This window comes from Sclerotinia sclerotiorum, genomic scaffold (assembly GCF_000146945.2).
Source record: "Sclerotinia sclerotiorum 1980 UF-70 scaffold_19 genomic scaffold, whole genome shotgun sequence".
Lineage (NCBI taxonomy): Eukaryota > Fungi > Ascomycota > Leotiomycetes > Helotiales > Sclerotiniaceae > Sclerotinia > Sclerotinia sclerotiorum.
Window position 1 is genome coordinate 744,708 of NW_001820817.1, and position 18,164 is coordinate 762,871.

The window sequence follows — 18,164 nt, forward strand, 5'->3', positions numbered from 1 at the left end:
GAAAGGCAGTGTTGTGGGAATCCATAAGACATCTCGAAAGAGGAGAAAGAATCGAAGAGCTTAGAGCTTGGAGTACGGGCAAATCAGAACTTTAAATCGTGCCTGGAATGCTGAACTTCCCAAAAAAAATCAAAGTATATATCCTGCACCAAGTTTAAAATGTATCGCCATCACTAGAAAATATTAATGACAGATATAGAGAAGAAATTTGTTCAATGGAACGTGAAGTGTGAAATGGTGAGGGCTGATGAACCGAGCGGCGGGGGCCGCCGGACTAAACATCACATCGTTGGCTTGTCTGGCCTCACCAAAAATTACAGCATAATTCTTAACCTTTCATCTAATTGATTCTGCAAGCATAGCTTTGCCGGTATGTCGCGGGCAGCTGAGGCAGCTATGGCTGCTAGTTATAAAAGCTTGAAGGAGGATTTTGTGTCAAATTTGACAGGAGGCAGCCTTGGAGAGATAAATATGGTCACTGCTGTCGTTCCAGTATGCCTGCGCCATGTCAACTATCTTTGATACACAACGAGCTAATTTGCTGGAACAGGTCGCAGTTATTCTTTGGTCGACTTTACAGACCCGGCAGCATTTTTTCCTGCAATATACTCCAATCGCTTTCGCTGTCGACTTCCTTCTCAATGTCGGGGCTATTCTGTTGGCCATATCTGTCTACGCAGATATGCCCCTCACTTTGAATCTCCTACTACTTGCGCCGGTTCCTTTATTGTATGCCATTGCACCGCAAAAATCTACACAAAACGCTCCGCAAAAGAAACCAAGAATACCGCAATCGAAAACAACCCCTTCAGACCAATTGAACCCACTCTCAAAGAAACCTTTCCTTACCATCTACCGAGGGGCAATGATGGTTATCACTTGTCTAGCTATACTAGCGGTCGATTTCAAGATTTTTCCACGGAGATTTGCAAAAGTAGAAAACTGGGGGACATCGTTAATGGACCTGGGAGTAGGATCCTTTGTGTTCTCAGGTGGTCTTGTAGGAGCTCGACCAATACTCAGAGAACAAAGTGCTGGCCGAACGTCGAAGCTCAGCACGCGCTTATATAACTCGTTGCGCCATGCACTACCCTTGATTGTTCTGGGAACCATAAGATTATACAGCGTCAAGGGGTTAGACTATGCGGAGCATGTTACTGAGTATGGGGTGCACTGGAATTTCTTTTTTACCCTTGCGTTCATTCCCCCATTCGTGGCGATATTCCAATCTGCTTTTCAGCTCATCCCGTCATACGCGCTACTGGCAATTATTCTTGGCTCTTTGTATCAAGTTGCTCTCGAATACACCAGCCTCAAAGCTTTCATCCTCACAGCTCCAAGAACAGATCTATTCTCAAAAAATCGTGAAGGGATCTTCAGCTTTTTTGGCTATCTCGCAATTTTTCTAGCTGGTCAAGCAACGGGGATGTTCGTATTACCTCGCAATTCAATGCCAACCGGAGGCCCATTGGCTCAGAGAAAACGCCTCTTGATGACGATGGGTGCATGGTCAGGAGTATGGATTACGCTCTATTTATTCACGACAAATTACAGATATGGATTGGCATTAAGTGTGTCACGCCGTCTCGCAAACCTTCCGTATTTCCTATGGGTTGCAGCTTTCAATTGCTCACAATTGACTGCATTCTGTTTGATCGAAACGATATTTTCTCCAGTCCATAGAAGCATGGATGCAAAGACCGAGAAGGAGAATTATGAATTCTCGACAAGTCGAGTCCTTGAAGCGTTCAATAGAAATGGCCTGGCAATTTTCTTGGCTGCAAATTTACTTACAGGACTCGTCAACCTTACCATACCAACTTTGTTTGTCAGCAACCTCCAGGCTATGGGGATATTACTATTTTATGCCTCTGCCCTGACAGGACTTGCAGTAGGTCTGGATGTATATGATATTTCTATTAAAATGTAATCCTGGCTGGGTTATTTTGAGCACAGTAGTCTGCAATATCTCAGAGATCCAGCTTGTGCCATGAAACTTCCGTGCCTGACGAACGCAATGATAAACCTTGTACACCAACTTTTAGACATTTGATCGAAGCATCTGCTTTTGGAAGACATTGAACCTGAACTCATCAATCTTACGGGTAGATGAGACAATGAAGCAAACAATCCGAAAGTTTTGACCTCGGCGACAGACTAATTCATATACTAAAGTATTTCGTGTCGGAAAGATCACTCAAGCTAATTTTGGTATGACCGTTTGCTATTGTCTACTTATTGTCCGTGAGAACTCAGGTGTCAGGTACTCAAGCAATTCCAAGCACGAATCTTCACAGTAACTTGAATTTAACATTTGAAGTCACAACCTTAATAATATTCGGTTTCAATCAGCCCCGAAGAGTTTGGGCCTGGAGATCATCAGGTTTGTTCGTCGAATCGGGAAGATGAAACAAACCCACATGCAACTCTACTCGATCCTCGACATTTGATTCGTCTAATCGAGGAGAATGCAAAGGTGCAGGTACCCATCGGCAATACCACCTTGGCCAGATGAGGAATCGAGCTTCATCTTGTGGTACCTGAACTGTCCCCAGTTCGCACTGGTCTACAGTATCCTTTCTCTTCCTCCGACTGAAACGGGTATATTTGTATTTTAGCCTGTATCATCGCATCAGTGGTACCACGGCAAAATCATGTTGATGTCCTCCTTTTGATGTTGACATGCTGTGGGACATCGCCAGGAAGTAGAGAAATTAAGATTTGAGGATTGCGGATCTTCCGCTTTTGATAGAAGGCACCCCTTTTTCCTTGAATATCTATTTTTTTTTTTGTTTCAGAAACATATATTTGAAGAACATCTAGAATTGATATGTCGAACGTGGTATATGTATCATTTTGTGCTGCTCGATATTTCCCGGCAGGTGCTTTTTGAGCTCTGAAATCGTCATATCGGGGATGCTTGTAATTCTTCCTTTCATCTGAAAAAAGAGAAGATTTGGGTGAGACCTAATCCTTAATATAGTAATATGATCCAGGATATTTTAAGCCTTCCAAGGCTTTTTTATAGGCACGACAAGGAAAAGCTAGCTGCTGGCTCCATTCTACATTGTGATTCTCAGATCACGGCAAGACTTTTGGGACTTTTAAGACTTTTGAGACTTTTAATTGGATCTTAAATACTTGCATATGGTGCATTGGTGAGGCGTTTACTGCTCTCCCGAAGACTAAACGCCTCATCTCCGACGTCAATGCAAGTAATTCAGAAGACAGAGGTTAACCCTATTCACGGAATCACATTCCCATTCTTTCTATAATCTATTTTGCTTTTAGCGGAACCGACCCTGTAATCCTGGTAGTATACTAAGACTCGAAAATGCTCTCCGAAATCTACTTTATTTTTTATCCACTTGTATATATTAATGGACACTGAGCAGTGGGGAAGAAAGATGAAGAATGTGTTGAGAATACTCGATGATCATTTGAGTACGGAGTAGAATATGGAAGATGGTGGGTGGTCTCTGTTGTCCCTCGAATTGTATAGGTACCTACGGGGTAAATCAGGAGAAATTCGCCGATGATGACTTCACGATGCATTTGGTACCGTGGGGAGGAGCAATTCAAGGTTCTTCCATACCTAGAAATACTTTTTTGGATCTATTGATGATACTTGATCACCGCTACATGACTCCATGAGAGAGAGTTGTTCATTCATTACCAAGGGGATCCTTGAGGGAGTGCCAATGGGAGATCTGATATTTCGTATAAAATTATACTATAAATGCTCACAGACGTCAATAAGTCCCAGGATCCTTTTCCCCCAGCGTGCCACGTCAATGCAAAATAAACAACCTTTTTTATCATCTTTATGCCATTTGTTGATTTAACCATATCATCCCCAGAGCCCAAGATCCCATCAAGGTCACCCATTCCCGTAAATGCTTCTACGGCCGAACTAGAAGGCCACTGTCAAATCTTCTACCGTTTCGGTTGTTTATGCCAGAGAAATCACGAAATAGATGTGAAAAGATGTACGGAGGAGTAGACATGCTGATTGCTGATTGAGCAGACTTTCGTGGATGGGGAGACCCTTTCATCTGATATCAAGGAATTGCCTGTCGCTCTCTTTCTCTTTTTGAATCATGGTGATGGGAAAAGAAGTGGTCGTAACATTACAAGCAAACCGCTTTTTCATGCACTCTCCTCATGATGAAATTCAATAAAACTTCCTGTGATCCCAGTATAGGAAAAAGGAAACTCTTTTCTCCTGAATTCCTACTTGGCTTGCTTGCTTGCTTGCGTGAATATTGTACTCGTCCTTTTCTTTGCTTTTGCTCCAATTGATTCCAACGTCCTCACTTCGACAAAGTATCGAATTCATCATACCGCTCCTTTTATCCTTTCGATCGTCCAAACAAGCTGAGGAGGCAGGACAGCGAACTCGAACAGAGACAGACCTATGGTTAAATAGATGTTTAATGCCAACAATTAGATTGAACCCGAAATCATATGGTAGTAGTCTCACAACTTACTCTACTCTTTCTATAGGTACGTACGTACAATATCATTTGGAAGACTCGAACTATTTGGAACATTCATATCATTTTCCCCTTCCCCTCTGGTTCTCACATGATGGGATATCGAAAAGCACCCAAAAATACCCCTTCGCAATCAACATCAGAGGCAAATCAATCAATCAAACCCATTACATTGATTGACTTATATACCATTTTAATCATCCAAACTCCTGTTTGTATGTTCGTATCTTATGGTTTTAAGTCAATCTGCCCTTTGTGTAGGTAGTGCAAGTATGCATTGCTCATCCACATCAATCACCCTCACTCACAATCACAATCACAATCAGCAGCATGAATGAGTCTTTGCGCCCCAAGCTTGCCCATGTCTGTCTTCCGCCCAGCTCATCAATCGCCCTGGGCTTTCTCCTTTCCCTTTCTCAGCTCATCAAAGAGCTTCGCTAACTGATCAAAAAGGAAATTAGAAGAAGAGAAAAAGGTCGAATCGATCCAAGGAAAGTTGAAATTTGGAAGTGGAAGTGTGAGAAGAGGCATTTCGAATCTTTTATTATTATTATTATTATTAATCTGACTGGTTGAAATCGAAGAAAAGATTTGGGGCTGCAAGGAAAAGAAAAGAAAGGAAAAGGAGGAACATTATCGGTATTAGTGAGTAAGTCTTAGCATCGAAATTCATTATATATGTATCATGTTTTCATTATTTTTGTTATGAGATGGGAGGTACAATTTATTAGAAGGGAGAGAAGGGGAAAAAGGCTTGATGCCTACCCCCTACAGACAGAGAGAGTACCCTAGGTATTCGAAGCCCAAAGAGCCCAAAGAGCCCAAACATTGAGGGTAGTATCAGCACCAAAAGTCATTCATATCGTTATCAATGAGGCCTTTTTCTCCCTATCTACTGTTCCCTAGGTATCTAATAAGTACCTGATAAGTAGGTACCTGAGTACCTAATAAGTACCCAAGTGCCTACTAAGTACCTAGGGATTACATACACTACGGAATTCACTCTTACAATATGAACAAGGTGCTCGTACAGTCTGACTTTGTCAGTTTGGTAGCGGACTCCACCCCCTGGAAATTCAAGTCAATCTATCTTTTTTTCATTTTTTTTAATCTGCTCTCTACTTTCTACTCTCTACTATCTCTTGCCTCTCTTCCACCACACTCTCTTAGCACTCACTCGCTCACTCGCTCACTCACTCACTCACTCACTCACTCACTCTCACCCTCCCTCACACCCATAATCTCCTCACTCTTTTAACCTTCTCGTACAGGAAAGGAAATCCAACTTACACACTGTCGTTAAAGTCTAGAAAGCAAAAACAAATAACAATAACAATTACCAAAAACGAAGGGAAAAAAAAAAAGAAATTCGAAAAAGGGTTATCATAAACAACCAATAACATATCGGCAAAGAAAATTACAATCACAATTATAATTACAATTTCAATTTCAATTCACTTTCCCATATCAACAAAAAACACCAACCTCCAACCTTCAACCGCAGACCTCAGACCTCAGACCTCAAAACTCCAAACCTCCAACCCTCTTTAAGTTTTGACTCTTTTACTCCGTACATCACATCCATCCATCCCATCCATCCATCTATCCATCTTGGGCTTCCCCAGCCACCCACATTTCCTCTCTCTACGAATTATAATCAACTGGTTCATATAATCCGGCCAACCACACACCACAGAAAGGTCGAACGCTAAACTAAAGAGCCGTACCGCCTTTAACTCCTCGACCGCCTATTTTTTTATTAGGAGTTGCAATATCCCAAAATAATAATAGTCGCCAGCGCCAGCCGCGACCTTTTTTAATCGTCCAAAACTTTAATTCCAACGATCCTCTTTTATTGAAGATTGTTATCGCCAGCCTTCTGAAAACCCTTGTGCTAGGAGCAATTACTTCCCTCGAGACCTTCTGCCCCCCAATGATGTTAGTTGGTGAAAATAGCTGGTAGACGGGCGAAAAATCTCGCAATCATAACGCTCGCTGCTTCTGGATTGTGCTTCAGCAACCAACGGTCATTGTAATTTCCGGTTGCTAGACACCCAATCTGCGATTGACAACAGTGCGCAAAATTAATAAGAGATGTCTTCAGCCGCTTTGCAGACCGCCCCTCATCAACCAACTTCAATAGGATCGCAATCACCAGTTGCAGCACCATCATCTTCGGGGAGGCCTTATACTTCCGGATCGCAGCAACAGTCTCGAGACCCTTACTACAATCAAAATACCACAAACACCTCTCCATCATCGGCACGAAAACCATCTCGAAGGCCGAGCGGCAATGGCGCATCTACAAACACACCTCCTCAGCCTCAGTACACTTCACCTTCGGTAACGACAAACTCAGCTCCCATAAACTCTCGCACCACTAATTCCTCGAACCACACATCCCCGACCACCTCCACAGCTGCTGCAGGCTTTCCTTCAATGGCCGTGGGCGATCATCAGCGAGGGATGCCCCCAGTTGTCTCGGAAAGAACATCTTCAAATAGACCGAACCCAGCAATGGCGGCTGCATCTTCGGCAGCAAATCGTAGCTCGAGTTCTAGACGGGGTGAAAACACGAACGAGCAGAGGGCGAGAGATTCTCCACGTCGGGCACAGTCACAAGAGGACCAATACTTTGAGAGGAGGAATATACAAACCAATGGGACGGGAAATGAGGATGCTGCCACAGCGGCAACCCGTGCCAGACGTAGAGCTCAACAATCACCTGAAGCTATACCACACAGGCCGAATGGAACTCGGGAACAGAGACCTGGTCAATCCTCTAATACACAAAATAGATCACATCCAGCGGGTACGGATTCGCCCGCAGGTCTATCCCATGAGGCTAGCGAGGTATTAAATCGTGTGTTGGTTACCGATCCCAAGGTGGATTTGGGTCGTGAGAGGGAGCGTATGGCGGAGGCTGCACCCAATGCCACTCTAGCCCCTCCGGTGATGGGAGAGGCTCCTCGGCAGCAGAGATCACGTCACGATCACACAGCAAATTCCGGAAAAAGAGAAAAGCACAGTAAATTTGGAGAGTATTATCTGGGCAACACGCTTGGTGAGGGAGAATTTGGTAAAGTGAAAATGGGCTGGAAATCAGAAGGTGGTGTTCAAGTAAGTCGATGCTGAACATCGTTTTGATCTCATACTAATCATCATTGTCAAAGGTTGCCATCAAGCTCATTCGCCGCGACAGTGTAGGAACAAATCCCACGAGGCTTGCAAAGATATATCGAGAAATCGCTATTCTTCGAGAAATATCACACCCGAATATCGTTCAATTGCATGAAATGGTTGAGACAGAAAGGCAAATTGGAATTATTCTGGAATATGCTTCAGGGGGTGAACTCTTTGACTACATTCTCAACCACCGCTACCTCAAGGATAATGCGGCTCGTCGCCTCTTCGCCCAATTGGTTTCCGGTGTTGGATATTTGCACAAGAAAGGAATTGTCCACCGAGATTTGAAGCTCGAGAACCTCCTACTCGACCGGAACCGCAACATTATCATTACAGATTTTGGTTTTGCAAACACTTTTAATCCCGACGATGAGCTCGGAGATGAGATCGAATACAATCTATCTAGCCGTGACTATGTCAAGCGTATGGAATTGGATAAGATTTTGCCTGGCGGTTCGCGGAGAGGTGATTTGATGCAAACAAGTTGTGGAAGTCCGTGTTATGCAGCTCCAGAATTAGTCGTGAGTGATTCGCTGTACACTGGCCGCAAGGTCGATGTATGGAGCTGCGGGGTAATATTGGTAAGTCTTGGTCACTGCACCTGGAAATAATTTTACCGCTAACATAAATGCAGTATGCAATGCTTGCAGGATATCTACCTTTTGATGATGACCCAGCCAATCCCGAAGGCGACAACATTAATCTCCTTTATAAGTACATAGTTTCAACACCACTTACATTTCCCGAATATGTCACACCGCATGCTCGAGACCTTCTCCGCCGTATTCTTGTTCCAGACCCACGCAAACGTGCAGATTTATTCGAGGTTGCCCGACATAGTTGGTTAAGCGAATATGCACATGTTGTTGGCTTTATTACTAGTAGCACCACAACTACTGTGGAGATTGCAAACACCACAGTTCCTTCTGATGAACCGCAGGAGGCTCCGCTACTCGCTAGAAGTGCTTCAGTTCGGGAACCCAAACCGCAAAAGGCACCAGCGGCTGTTGGTGACCTTAGTCGGAAACATGGGCATGTGGACCAAGATGGAGAAGAGGCACCTGGCAAAACTTCGAAAGATAACAAGAGAAGAACTGTTCAAGTCGAATATGTGGCTCCAAGATCGCAGACACAAAGAGGCGAGCCTTCTACTAACCCATCCGGTACTCAATCTGGTTCGAGAACGCGCGCTCGTGCTGGTAGTCAAGGTCCAGTCGAAATTTCTGGAGCTGCTCAGGCTGCGAGAAGAAATGTGCCCGCAGGAGAAAAGCCGTTATCTCAGGATCCTTCATTGACAAGAGATGCTCAATATGCAACGTCGGCAAGAAGACCGGGAAGCTCACAGCGACAACAAGGTATGCCTCCACCTGCTCGAACTACTCGAGAACATGGCGCAACATCAGAAATTAATCATATGGCTCCAGTTACTGGTCAACCCTCTATCGCAAGGCCAAATACCGGTGGTTCCATGACTTCTAATAGGTCTGGATCTATGGGTTTCCCGACACGCGGCTCGTACAGCCAACCTGTGGCGCCAACCGTCGCTGGAACTAATGCTCATGGCCGTATGTCTCAACCTCAACCAAAGAGTTCGAGGAATTACAACATATCCCCTCCTATGGTGCAAGGCGAACAAACCTTCGAATACCCTGCACAAGCAACTACCCAACCAATAGCTCCTAAATTCGCCAAGGTTGCTGGCCTTCCGGCGGCAGCTGGGAGTGTACCATCTGATGCTAGCAAAACTCACAAGAGATCAAACACAATCGGTGGCATATTTAGCAGAACAAATTCACTGTTCGGCGGTAAATCACACTCAGAAAAATCTTCAGAGAAACCGAAGAAGTCATACCCACCAGTCAGCATGTCAAATGCCAATATCACAAATGCCGATGATTCGAGGCAGTCGATGGACTCTAGACGCTCTATTTCTTTTGGTTTTGGCAAGAAGAGAAGCGGAAGTATAACTGGGCGATCTCAAACCGGTTCCCAAGAGAAGGCATCAAGAAGATTTTCCCTTCTTCCGGCATCATTCTCTCTCAAATCTATTGGCATTGGTAAAGATCCGGGTACTCCGCCCGCTAGTACTCCGACCGATGGCCATTATGAGCAATTCCCTGAAACGCAAGGTAATCATCTTGATGCTCCGCAGGACAATAGGGAAGCAAGAAATCTCAGCGGAGGTACCGCTGATTATCAGCATGTTGATGGGTCTTATGCCGCTAACCCTGCCCAACAAGAGAGACAACGTTTTGCTCAACCACAACAACAAAATCCGGATTCTAGGTTGGTTGGTCCACCAGAATTCTTGCCACCCATAAACTACCGCCAAGATGAATCGGCATTAACGACTGATTCTGAATCTTCATTCGGCCAAACTCGACGCGGGCCTTATCCAAATGAGAATAATGCCTCGTACGAAGACTCTCGACGACCAGGAGGACGCAATGCTAGAGGCGTATTACAGAAGAACAACCGGAAGTTTGCCGATGCTTATGATCAAGAGCACGCACACAATGACCATGGAGGTAGTAGTGGTGCAGCTAGAAAGGTCATGGACTTCTTCCGAAGACGTGGAAAGGCTCGTGGAGAGTGAAAGTCGGCTCGAGATAATAGTTCTTTTTAAATGATATCACTTCGACATATACACGACAATAGCTTTGCTCATTTCTGGATTATGCATAAGCTTTCAGCGAAAGCCTCAGAAACTTGCCACTCAGCTTTTGGTCTGATTGATAGCAAGTTTGCTTTCATTTCTCTAGAACGGCTTGGCGGGCCCGCTGGATTTTGGTACGGGAGGATGAAAGGAGTGTGGACAGGCGTTCTCTTGCATTTCATCATATGGTTCGCTTGTTATATTTTTGCACACTCAACTCGACTTCTACCTCGATTTGTGGATTGTGAACTCATCATCGATGGATGAGTACTTGGCTCTTTATTTTACTTCGCTGTGGGTAAGATTATATCTTTGGGTTATTGGAGTTGAATTGACTAGCATTTATATGTCTTGATTGTGAAGAGTAGCCGAATAGTTTATTTTCTCTTAACTTGGCTTAAAGTTGTTGTTTCACTTTTTATTTTCTCTTCTCTATTAATTTGGTGACGTTGGGTTGTTTGGGAGGTTTGGGGGGTGATGGATTGGAGCGGGACGGAATTGGGATATCTTATTTGACTGGTGGTAGTAGTGAGATCTCAAATGGTGGTTTTCTTTCAGAAGGAAATATGCGTGTGCTTGAATGGTGGAATAATACGATCAAGTGGTAGATCTACACCATTGGAAATGAAAGAGAAAAGAGAATTAGAGCACGCGTGTGGAGGGAGGATGGATTTCAGACTCGTGATGTAGATGTAGGAAAAAAGAGAAGAGAAGAGAGAAATGAGAAGGAGGGAAGAGGAAAGAGGAAAGCTGAAGAGAGAAGAGAGATGATGGATGGGGATATGAACCCTAGGGTAAATCATTTGTAATAATCGAGATCAAAAACAAAAGAGCATCATTTAAAACATTATTTTTGATCTTGACTTGACTTGGTTTGACTTGACTTGACTTGGCTTGACTTTTTCCCACTTGAGAAAGATGTTTTTTGATTTTGTGATTTGATTTTTAATTTCTGATTTGTTTTATTTTTGAATATTCAGATCATAATTGAGAAAATGAATAAAGTCTCTAAATAAATACATAGAATATATAATTCAAATTTTAAAACTTCTTTATAAGATAAAATAAATTATAAAGTAATAAATATAAATAATTTTATATTTGTTACGAAGTAACAGCTGATCTGTCCATACAAGCTCGGATCATTTGGAAAAGCAAGTAGATTCACATACAAAACTGTATGGCAATTGACTCATGTGGTCTCCCCCACCTTAAGCAAGCACAGACATCGAATCTGATCGAAAACATGTGATCAAGGATTCCCACCGAGCTGAGAAATCCCACTATGGTGGGAAATATTCCCACCTTGATGGGACGATAGAGGGCAGTGGGATGCATAGTACGAAGGTCTATATAACTAGGGGGGATTCCCTCACTGTAGAGCTTTGTGCTCAAGATCAATCATTTAGTATACTCTACTATTAGTTACGAATTGCATCATTGTCATTACTTAAGTCCCTGCTTGACGCTGTAACGATACTGTACCGGAGGCAGCGGCTGCCTGAGGTTTCGTCTGGTTGGTAGTTGTGGGTTAAGGCTTTATCACTAGTCTTCACTTGGAAGTGAAGTCGTTACTAGATCAAGTAGAATGTAGGTAAACTAATTGATAACTAAGTTGAGCACGAAGCTCCTAAACTATGAAACTACTCTGACTATATACTGAACAATAAAGGGGGCCCCTAGGAGCTTTCTGGCTCCTCAAGACTCCTTATCACGCGATTTCTGATGGTGCGTGCGCATACGATCTTCAGGTGACCAAGATCACATACTAATTCGATGAAATCTGATCGTGTTTGCACACGGCCTAAGCTCTCCTAATTAATCAGTTTGCTACCATCGTAACACCATCAATCCTAATGGTGAATCGTGACAGACGCCTAGTTATAAACCACCTCGAGAGCCTAGAGCACTTCCACGTGATCTAGACGGCAAACCTCGTAACAATATTAATTAATTTATGTATTATTCATTGATTTTTTTAAGATTTAAAATTAAATTGTTTATACATGATTAGGTATTTTATATTTTAAAAAGAAAAGAGAGTTATTATATAATTAATTGTCATACAAATTAAAAGAATAATTATATATAAATTATTGATGAATGAAATTATTGAAATAAATAAATTGTTAAAAGGAATGACCTCACACAGGGAATAGTGGGAAGCTGATAGGGCAGAACTGAGGTAATATTGGTCTAGTAGGTTAATCTCTCTTCTAAGTTCTACGGAAGTGCGAAGCTCTCTGTAAGAGAGCTTCTCAATCTAGTCCTAACAGGACTAGTGCCCTGTGCACGTGCTAAGCAGGAACCATTCACTTTAACATAAATCTGTATTTTCCAATTGCAACCCGTTGAGCTCGGACCGTCCTGCCGATAACACATCCCAGACGTCATTGAGTCCGTTACTACCCTTTTGTGTATCCGCCACCAACATGTAACCATATCTCATCTCCCGACTCCTCCCACCAAATATGCCTACTAATCTTCCCAACCCATCATGGATCAAACGATCAATCTAATTTCCGCACAACTCCAAACCACCCTCAGCGATTCCATCCGCGAAGCTCTCAATACCCATCGTCCACTTATCACTCATCTCAACGCAGACACTACATGGCTCCTTTCCATCCCCTATCCTCCTACAGCCTACAATCCTTTCCGCAGATCTTATTATCATATTCTCATTGATCCATGGCTTCGCGGTGGTCAAAGCGACGTAGCGGCTTTCTTTAGTCAACAATGGCATGCGCATCCTAGTGCGGTGCAAAGTATCAAGGAGGTAGAGGACGTTATTAAGGGTATTGAAGAAGTGGTGCATAAAAATGGAGTGCTGGGAGATAGAAGTTGTATTGATGCGGTGGTTGTGAGCCATGAATTTACAGATCATATGCATAAGGATACTTTACTTGAGATACCTAGCAGCGTTCCTGTATTTGCGGCTTCGAAAGCTGCGGCGGCCATTAATTCTTGGATGCATTTTGATCGTGTGCGGGAAATATGTAGGTTTGACGGGGATTGGAGAGGTGCTTCTTTTTCGGAGGATTTACCGGATTGGGTGGGAATTTCGAGAGTTGCGAAGGAGGGGGTGGATTTACTTTATTATCATTCTGCTGTTATGATTACTTTTTCTATTTTTGCGCGGGATAATAGTCTAGATGGAGATGCGGGTGAGGAAATGCCCGAAGCGGTCATTTATACACCTCATGGAATTGATCCGGGTGATCTGACGTTGGTGGGGAGTGCTCGGCCGTCTATTCGGATCCTCGCGTTACTGCATGGGTTGCAGGATATTTCGTTACCGAGGGCTCAGTTGAATAAAGGGGCGCATAATGGATTGAAGGTTCAGAGATTATTGAATGCAAAGTACTGGCTTGGCACACACGATGAGGTCAAGACGGGTGGAGGGTTAGTGAGTTGGTTTTTAAATCGGAAGGTCATAACACTAAAGGAGGCTTTGGAGAGAGAAGCCATGGAGAATGGGGACGCTGGTGATGTTGAAAAGGTAGGGAATATTAAATTTTTGGAGGTGGGAAATGGTGAGAGTTTAATTTTGGTGTAATGGTTACTTATTTGGACCATTCCAAGTGGTTTGAGATACTTTGTTGCTATTGTGCCCATGCGATTTGCAGATTAAGTGCCACATAAGAGAAAATAATTGAAGACTACTAGTTTGAAGAAGGAAAAGAGCTTTCTTTGCAGTCATTGTCGGAATCCGTCTTTGATACTATTTATACCATATTCTTTATCTCAATCATTTACATTTTCCCTTTGTTCATGGTGATAGGGTATCTCATAATTTCTCCATTGTTGCAAGACAACCATCTCGTAACATGGTTCAATCATAAATATTCGCAAGGGGACCAGATCACACAGAATATCTCTACGAAAGATTCTTGACACAATATTCAAAATGGCTTCTCGTGGATGTTGGAAACCGCAATTACCTCGTACTGAGGTTGCTCAGAAATATGGCCATCTCCCTTTGCCAATTATTAAAGATGCAATCCCTTTAAAGAGTGGTCTCACTCCGATGATTTTGAATCCACATGCTACTGATTCCGAAATTAAATTCGCCGATGATGTGCGCTTTATACAGAGACGTCTCTATTCGAGTATTTAATTCTCACATCTGATTATCCGATGATTGCTAACAGATAATACTTGCAGACTTCACAGCTGCGGAGTTGGAGAGAGTAGAAGCTTTGGCTCCGCTCTACAACACATACAAAGACGAAACTGTGCTTAACGTCAGTGCTGATATTGCCATCCATCCTGTAATGCAAAGAAAAAAGTGGAATTTCCCTCTGCCGAAACAAGCTGCGGAATTCCCCCTTGGGAAGCAGCTGGATGGATACTGGAATGCTGTGAGTACGAGGCTTTTGCGGGGAGGGATTAATGGTTCTAATGGTGATGACAGTATACAAATGATATTGTGTGGGAAGCCTTGCTTCCCTCTCTAAGAATCGCCAGCTTGTATTTCTCGAATATCGATATGTGGCCATGGTAACTATACCCCGATTTATTAGCGACTCAAGGTCTAAATAATCTGTGTAGGCATGATGGTCTGTTTGCCTCAAAATGGACTGAGATTCCGCAAAATGAGATCCCAAGGATGCACTTTGGACGAAGAGATTACAGACGATTTATTACCAGACATCCTCTTGTATATGGAAGTGAAGAGGCCAGAAGAAATGTCCGAAACAAATTACTCGACTTTTCGAAAAACATATATTTCTCTCTTACCAGTTGTTTTACCGATACAACAAGTGGTGTTAAGCTATTCGATGCAAGACTGGGAAGTATTGCTGGCTCAACGATAGCAAGTTTGATCGACAGTATTTGTGTTATAAATCTCGATTTCCGTTCCATTTCGGCCTTGCTTCCTGGAACAGTGGAAAAATTAAATGTTGCAGAGAAACGTCTGATTCATTGTGACTTTGCAATCACTATCATACATGAGCTTGCTGTACGTTACTTTTTGACTCCTCGTTTTGGATGTCCTTCGACTTGCTCTAATTTAACATAGCATGCTGTCTATCAGCAAGAATGCAAAGTCAGCTACCCCCACTATGGAGGAATGCTTAAAGAGATATATTTTGAGCAAGAAGTAACTTCGGAACTGTGAGCCACTCATTACTTGCTTACTTTGACGCTTTACTGACAATTCTAGTGGCATGTCGGTGAGTCTTTGTTGGGCTTATTTGCTACGGATTAATACTGATATGTCTTCTGTCACTTTTAGTTGGAGCAAACGGTAGGTTTTGTCAGAGGGACATATATTAATACTTGTTAATTTTGAATCAGTTATTTGGTGGAATTACAGCTGGCCTTCGTGGTCCTAGTGGAGAGGGAAAGCTAGCTCATCTAGGTAAGCATATCTAATATCTTCTATTTTTTAATCAATACCCAAGTCCGGAATTCATCTTGTTTATAACTTTCTTTCGAGGGCCATGATCAATCACCACATACTGACTTTTTGTACAGACGCAGGAGGTATGGCCTAGTAAGCAATAGCTCTTGACAACAACCGTATCCTTCATCTCATGCAAAGCAGTGATATAAACACTCGGAATCTCCAGGGTTATAATGGCGACCACCCGGTTCTAGTCAATAAACCACCGGTAAATACATCATTCTATGTCTTCGTCTTGTTTCTGTTGGCATTTGTGTACAACGATATATATTAGCAGTACTAATCTAACGCTGTGTTCCTGTAGGCTTTTGAAAAATGCACATTTTGGCCTGTTCCTGTTTCCTGGTTTCGTAAGTACTGCCCAGCTCTTTACCTGCCCCTATACGTTGGCTTTGCTACTTTCGTCAATCTCTCCTCGGCCTTTTCTCCTTAGAATCACATAACTCTACCTTTTTTGAGCCGTTCAATAAACTGGTAATTGTGGAAACATTGACACATCTTAGTTGATATGGGAAGTAAACCCAAATTTGAATTCTTTATTAGGAAGTAAGTCCATTTGATCTTATTCCATCTTGTCAATTCAAGTGAGTACTGACGCCGGCAGGTATGGACTTCATAGCGCTAGATACTCAAGAATCGTCGGTTCGCAATTTGAAATGGAAAGCAACGGTGAAATTCCCCTAGCGAGCAGGCATTCATTCGTCGAGTTTGAGGGGATACCAGACAAGAAACGACATGCCGAATCTAGTATGGATAGATTAGAGTCACAGGGCCCTCACAAACGTCGGAGAGTAGAACACGCCATTGTGCGAGAGGCTGTATGTCGACAACCACAGCGAAGCCTGGAGGAAGAATTAGGAGTTGACGACGAGGAGACTGTCGATCCCGAAGATGAAGATCAGGAATTACCTCCTTGTCCTCGGTTTCACGAAATAAGCAAGTATTTGATTGAAAATCGTCGACAATTGGCCCTTCACACAATGTGTTTCGCGATGCCTGAGCATACCTTGGTAGGCACATAATTTCCCGTGTCGAGAATTAACTAAAGTGTTGACAATGACATAAAGCTGATATTATCCGCAGCGTGATTATATTCGACGACTTGGTGGACTGAAAATCAGTGCCCAAGAATGGCGCGCGTATCTACTTCATTGCAATTCGATACCATATCTTTTCAGGTAAACTTCTCTTACTTCCATCTTGGGCGCATATGCTGATAGCATGTAAGATTCGAGTCAGAGGATTCTGGTGACTTCTCGACTTATCGTGGATCTATCCAACTTCATGCCTCGAGCTGGCCACGGACGGATCTCACACCATTGAGGCCAAAACGTGAAAAGTTTGAAAAGGCCAAACGGAATGCATTTGCATTCATTCTCGCTGTCCACCTTCTCAGTGAGTCTCAAGTCGGGAGCAGGGATATAATGTGGCCTATGACTACCTTTTGGGATTTCAGCGCTGAAAGGTTTCTTACTCTTTTCAATGCCGATGTCAAAAATAAGGATGGAGACATGAGCAAGCTTGGGTTGGGTCTGATGTCCAAACAAGAACTTGAGGATATGCTATGGCATGTGGCATCTACTTCACCATTCCTTACGTGAGTGACACTTTTCTTTTTTTTTTGTGAGATTGGAAATTGACGACCATTGATCTTAGTTGGGCTCCAGAAGGTATCATACGACGTTTACCACTAACCACTCCGGAATTTATGGAAATCCGCGGTGGTGAGGCAACATGGGACGAAGTTGGTTTGCCTAAAGGCCGAAGGTTAATTAATTGGGATGAGGGATCTGAAACTTTACTTGGGGTAAGAAGAATTCCTAAGCTCCTCGTATCTGGCTACGATACTTTTAAACTTACATGAGGATTTTCATCCTTTCTGGAGGGGTCTTGGATGTCCAAGGATATATATCGATGGCTGATGGCTGATTATTACATTTCTATGACAGTGGGACAACACGAAGATGGAAACGGATCTAGAAGTGCTAGAAGAAGACACTGGAATCACATATACCGACGGCCGCGTCTGCAGTTACCTAGAATACCGGGAACAGCAAAGCATCAAGGAAAAGGAGAATGCGCCACCAGGGCCACCACCAACAGAAGAGGAGTTGGAGTACATGGAGGAAGAGAAAAAACTCCAGGAGCTCATCAAATCGGTAGACGCGTACAATAAAAAATTCCCAAACGTAAAGCAACGAGAGGTTTTTGATAATGCCCTTTGGCTGCTTTGGACGGTGAATAATCCGGGGAAATCGGTCGATGAGGGCTTTGAGGAATATAAGGATTGTTGTTCTACGCCTGGCAATATAGTCCCGTCTGAGAACGTGATGGAAATACTGGCGAAGAATATGAATTGTGATACGCAATGATTTGATGGGATGATATGATTTTGGATAGGGCATTGAGGAGA

The 18,164-nt window shown here is 43.2% G+C and overlaps 6 protein-coding genes across 6 annotated transcripts; 4 read left to right on the top strand and 2 right to left on the bottom strand.

Moving 5' to 3' along the window:
* Window positions 1-372: 372 nt before the first annotated feature.
* SS1G_12330 (hypothetical protein) lies at window positions 373-1,930 on the top strand (the record flags this gene model as incomplete). Its single annotated transcript, XM_001587250.1, has 2 exons — window positions 373-492; window positions 551-1,930. The coding sequence occupies 2 exons, from the start codon at window positions 373-375 to the stop codon at window positions 1,928-1,930; spliced, it is 1,500 nt and encodes a 499-aa protein (XP_001587300.1).
* A 418-nt stretch (window positions 1,931-2,348) lies between these two features.
* SS1G_12331 (predicted protein) lies at window positions 2,349-2,656 on the bottom strand (the record flags this gene model as incomplete). Its single annotated transcript, XM_001587251.1, has 2 exons — window positions 2,349-2,592; window positions 2,643-2,656. 2 exons carry the CDS (start codon window positions 2,654-2,656, stop codon window positions 2,349-2,351), a joined length of 258 nt encoding a protein of 85 aa, XP_001587301.1.
* Window positions 2,657-3,665: 1,009 nt separating this feature from the next.
* On the bottom strand, window positions 3,666-4,557 carry SS1G_12332 (predicted protein; the record flags this gene model as incomplete). Its single annotated transcript, XM_001587252.1, has 4 exons — window positions 3,666-3,710; window positions 3,748-3,924; window positions 4,345-4,415; window positions 4,515-4,557. The coding sequence occupies 4 exons, from the start codon at window positions 4,555-4,557 to the stop codon at window positions 3,666-3,668; spliced, it is 336 nt and encodes a 111-aa protein (XP_001587302.1).
* A 2,378-nt stretch (window positions 4,558-6,935) lies between these two features.
* On the top strand, window positions 6,936-10,278 carry SS1G_12333 (hypothetical protein; the record flags this gene model as incomplete). The annotated part of the gene is made up of 3 exons (XM_001587253.1): window positions 6,936-7,616; window positions 7,670-8,263; window positions 8,317-10,278. 3 exons carry the CDS (start codon window positions 6,936-6,938, stop codon window positions 10,276-10,278), a joined length of 3,237 nt encoding a protein of 1,078 aa, XP_001587303.1.
* A 2,557-nt stretch (window positions 10,279-12,835) lies between these two features.
* SS1G_12334 (hypothetical protein) lies at window positions 12,836-13,897 on the top strand (the record flags this gene model as incomplete). Its single annotated transcript, XM_001587254.1, has 1 exon — window positions 12,836-13,897. One exon carries the CDS (start codon window positions 12,836-12,838, stop codon window positions 13,895-13,897), a length of 1,062 nt encoding a protein of 353 aa, XP_001587304.1.
* A 351-nt stretch (window positions 13,898-14,248) lies between these two features.
* SS1G_12335 (predicted protein) lies at window positions 14,249-18,123 on the top strand (the record flags this gene model as incomplete). Its single annotated transcript, XM_001587255.1, has 11 exons — window positions 14,249-14,450; window positions 14,515-14,702; window positions 14,756-14,841; window positions 14,893-15,304; window positions 15,643-15,706; window positions 15,823-15,841; window positions 16,371-16,761; window positions 16,835-16,890; window positions 16,980-17,348; window positions 17,408-17,495; window positions 17,701-18,123. The coding sequence occupies 11 exons, from the start codon at window positions 14,249-14,251 to the stop codon at window positions 18,121-18,123; spliced, it is 2,298 nt and encodes a 765-aa protein (XP_001587305.1).
* Window positions 18,124-18,164: the final 41 nt, after the last annotated feature.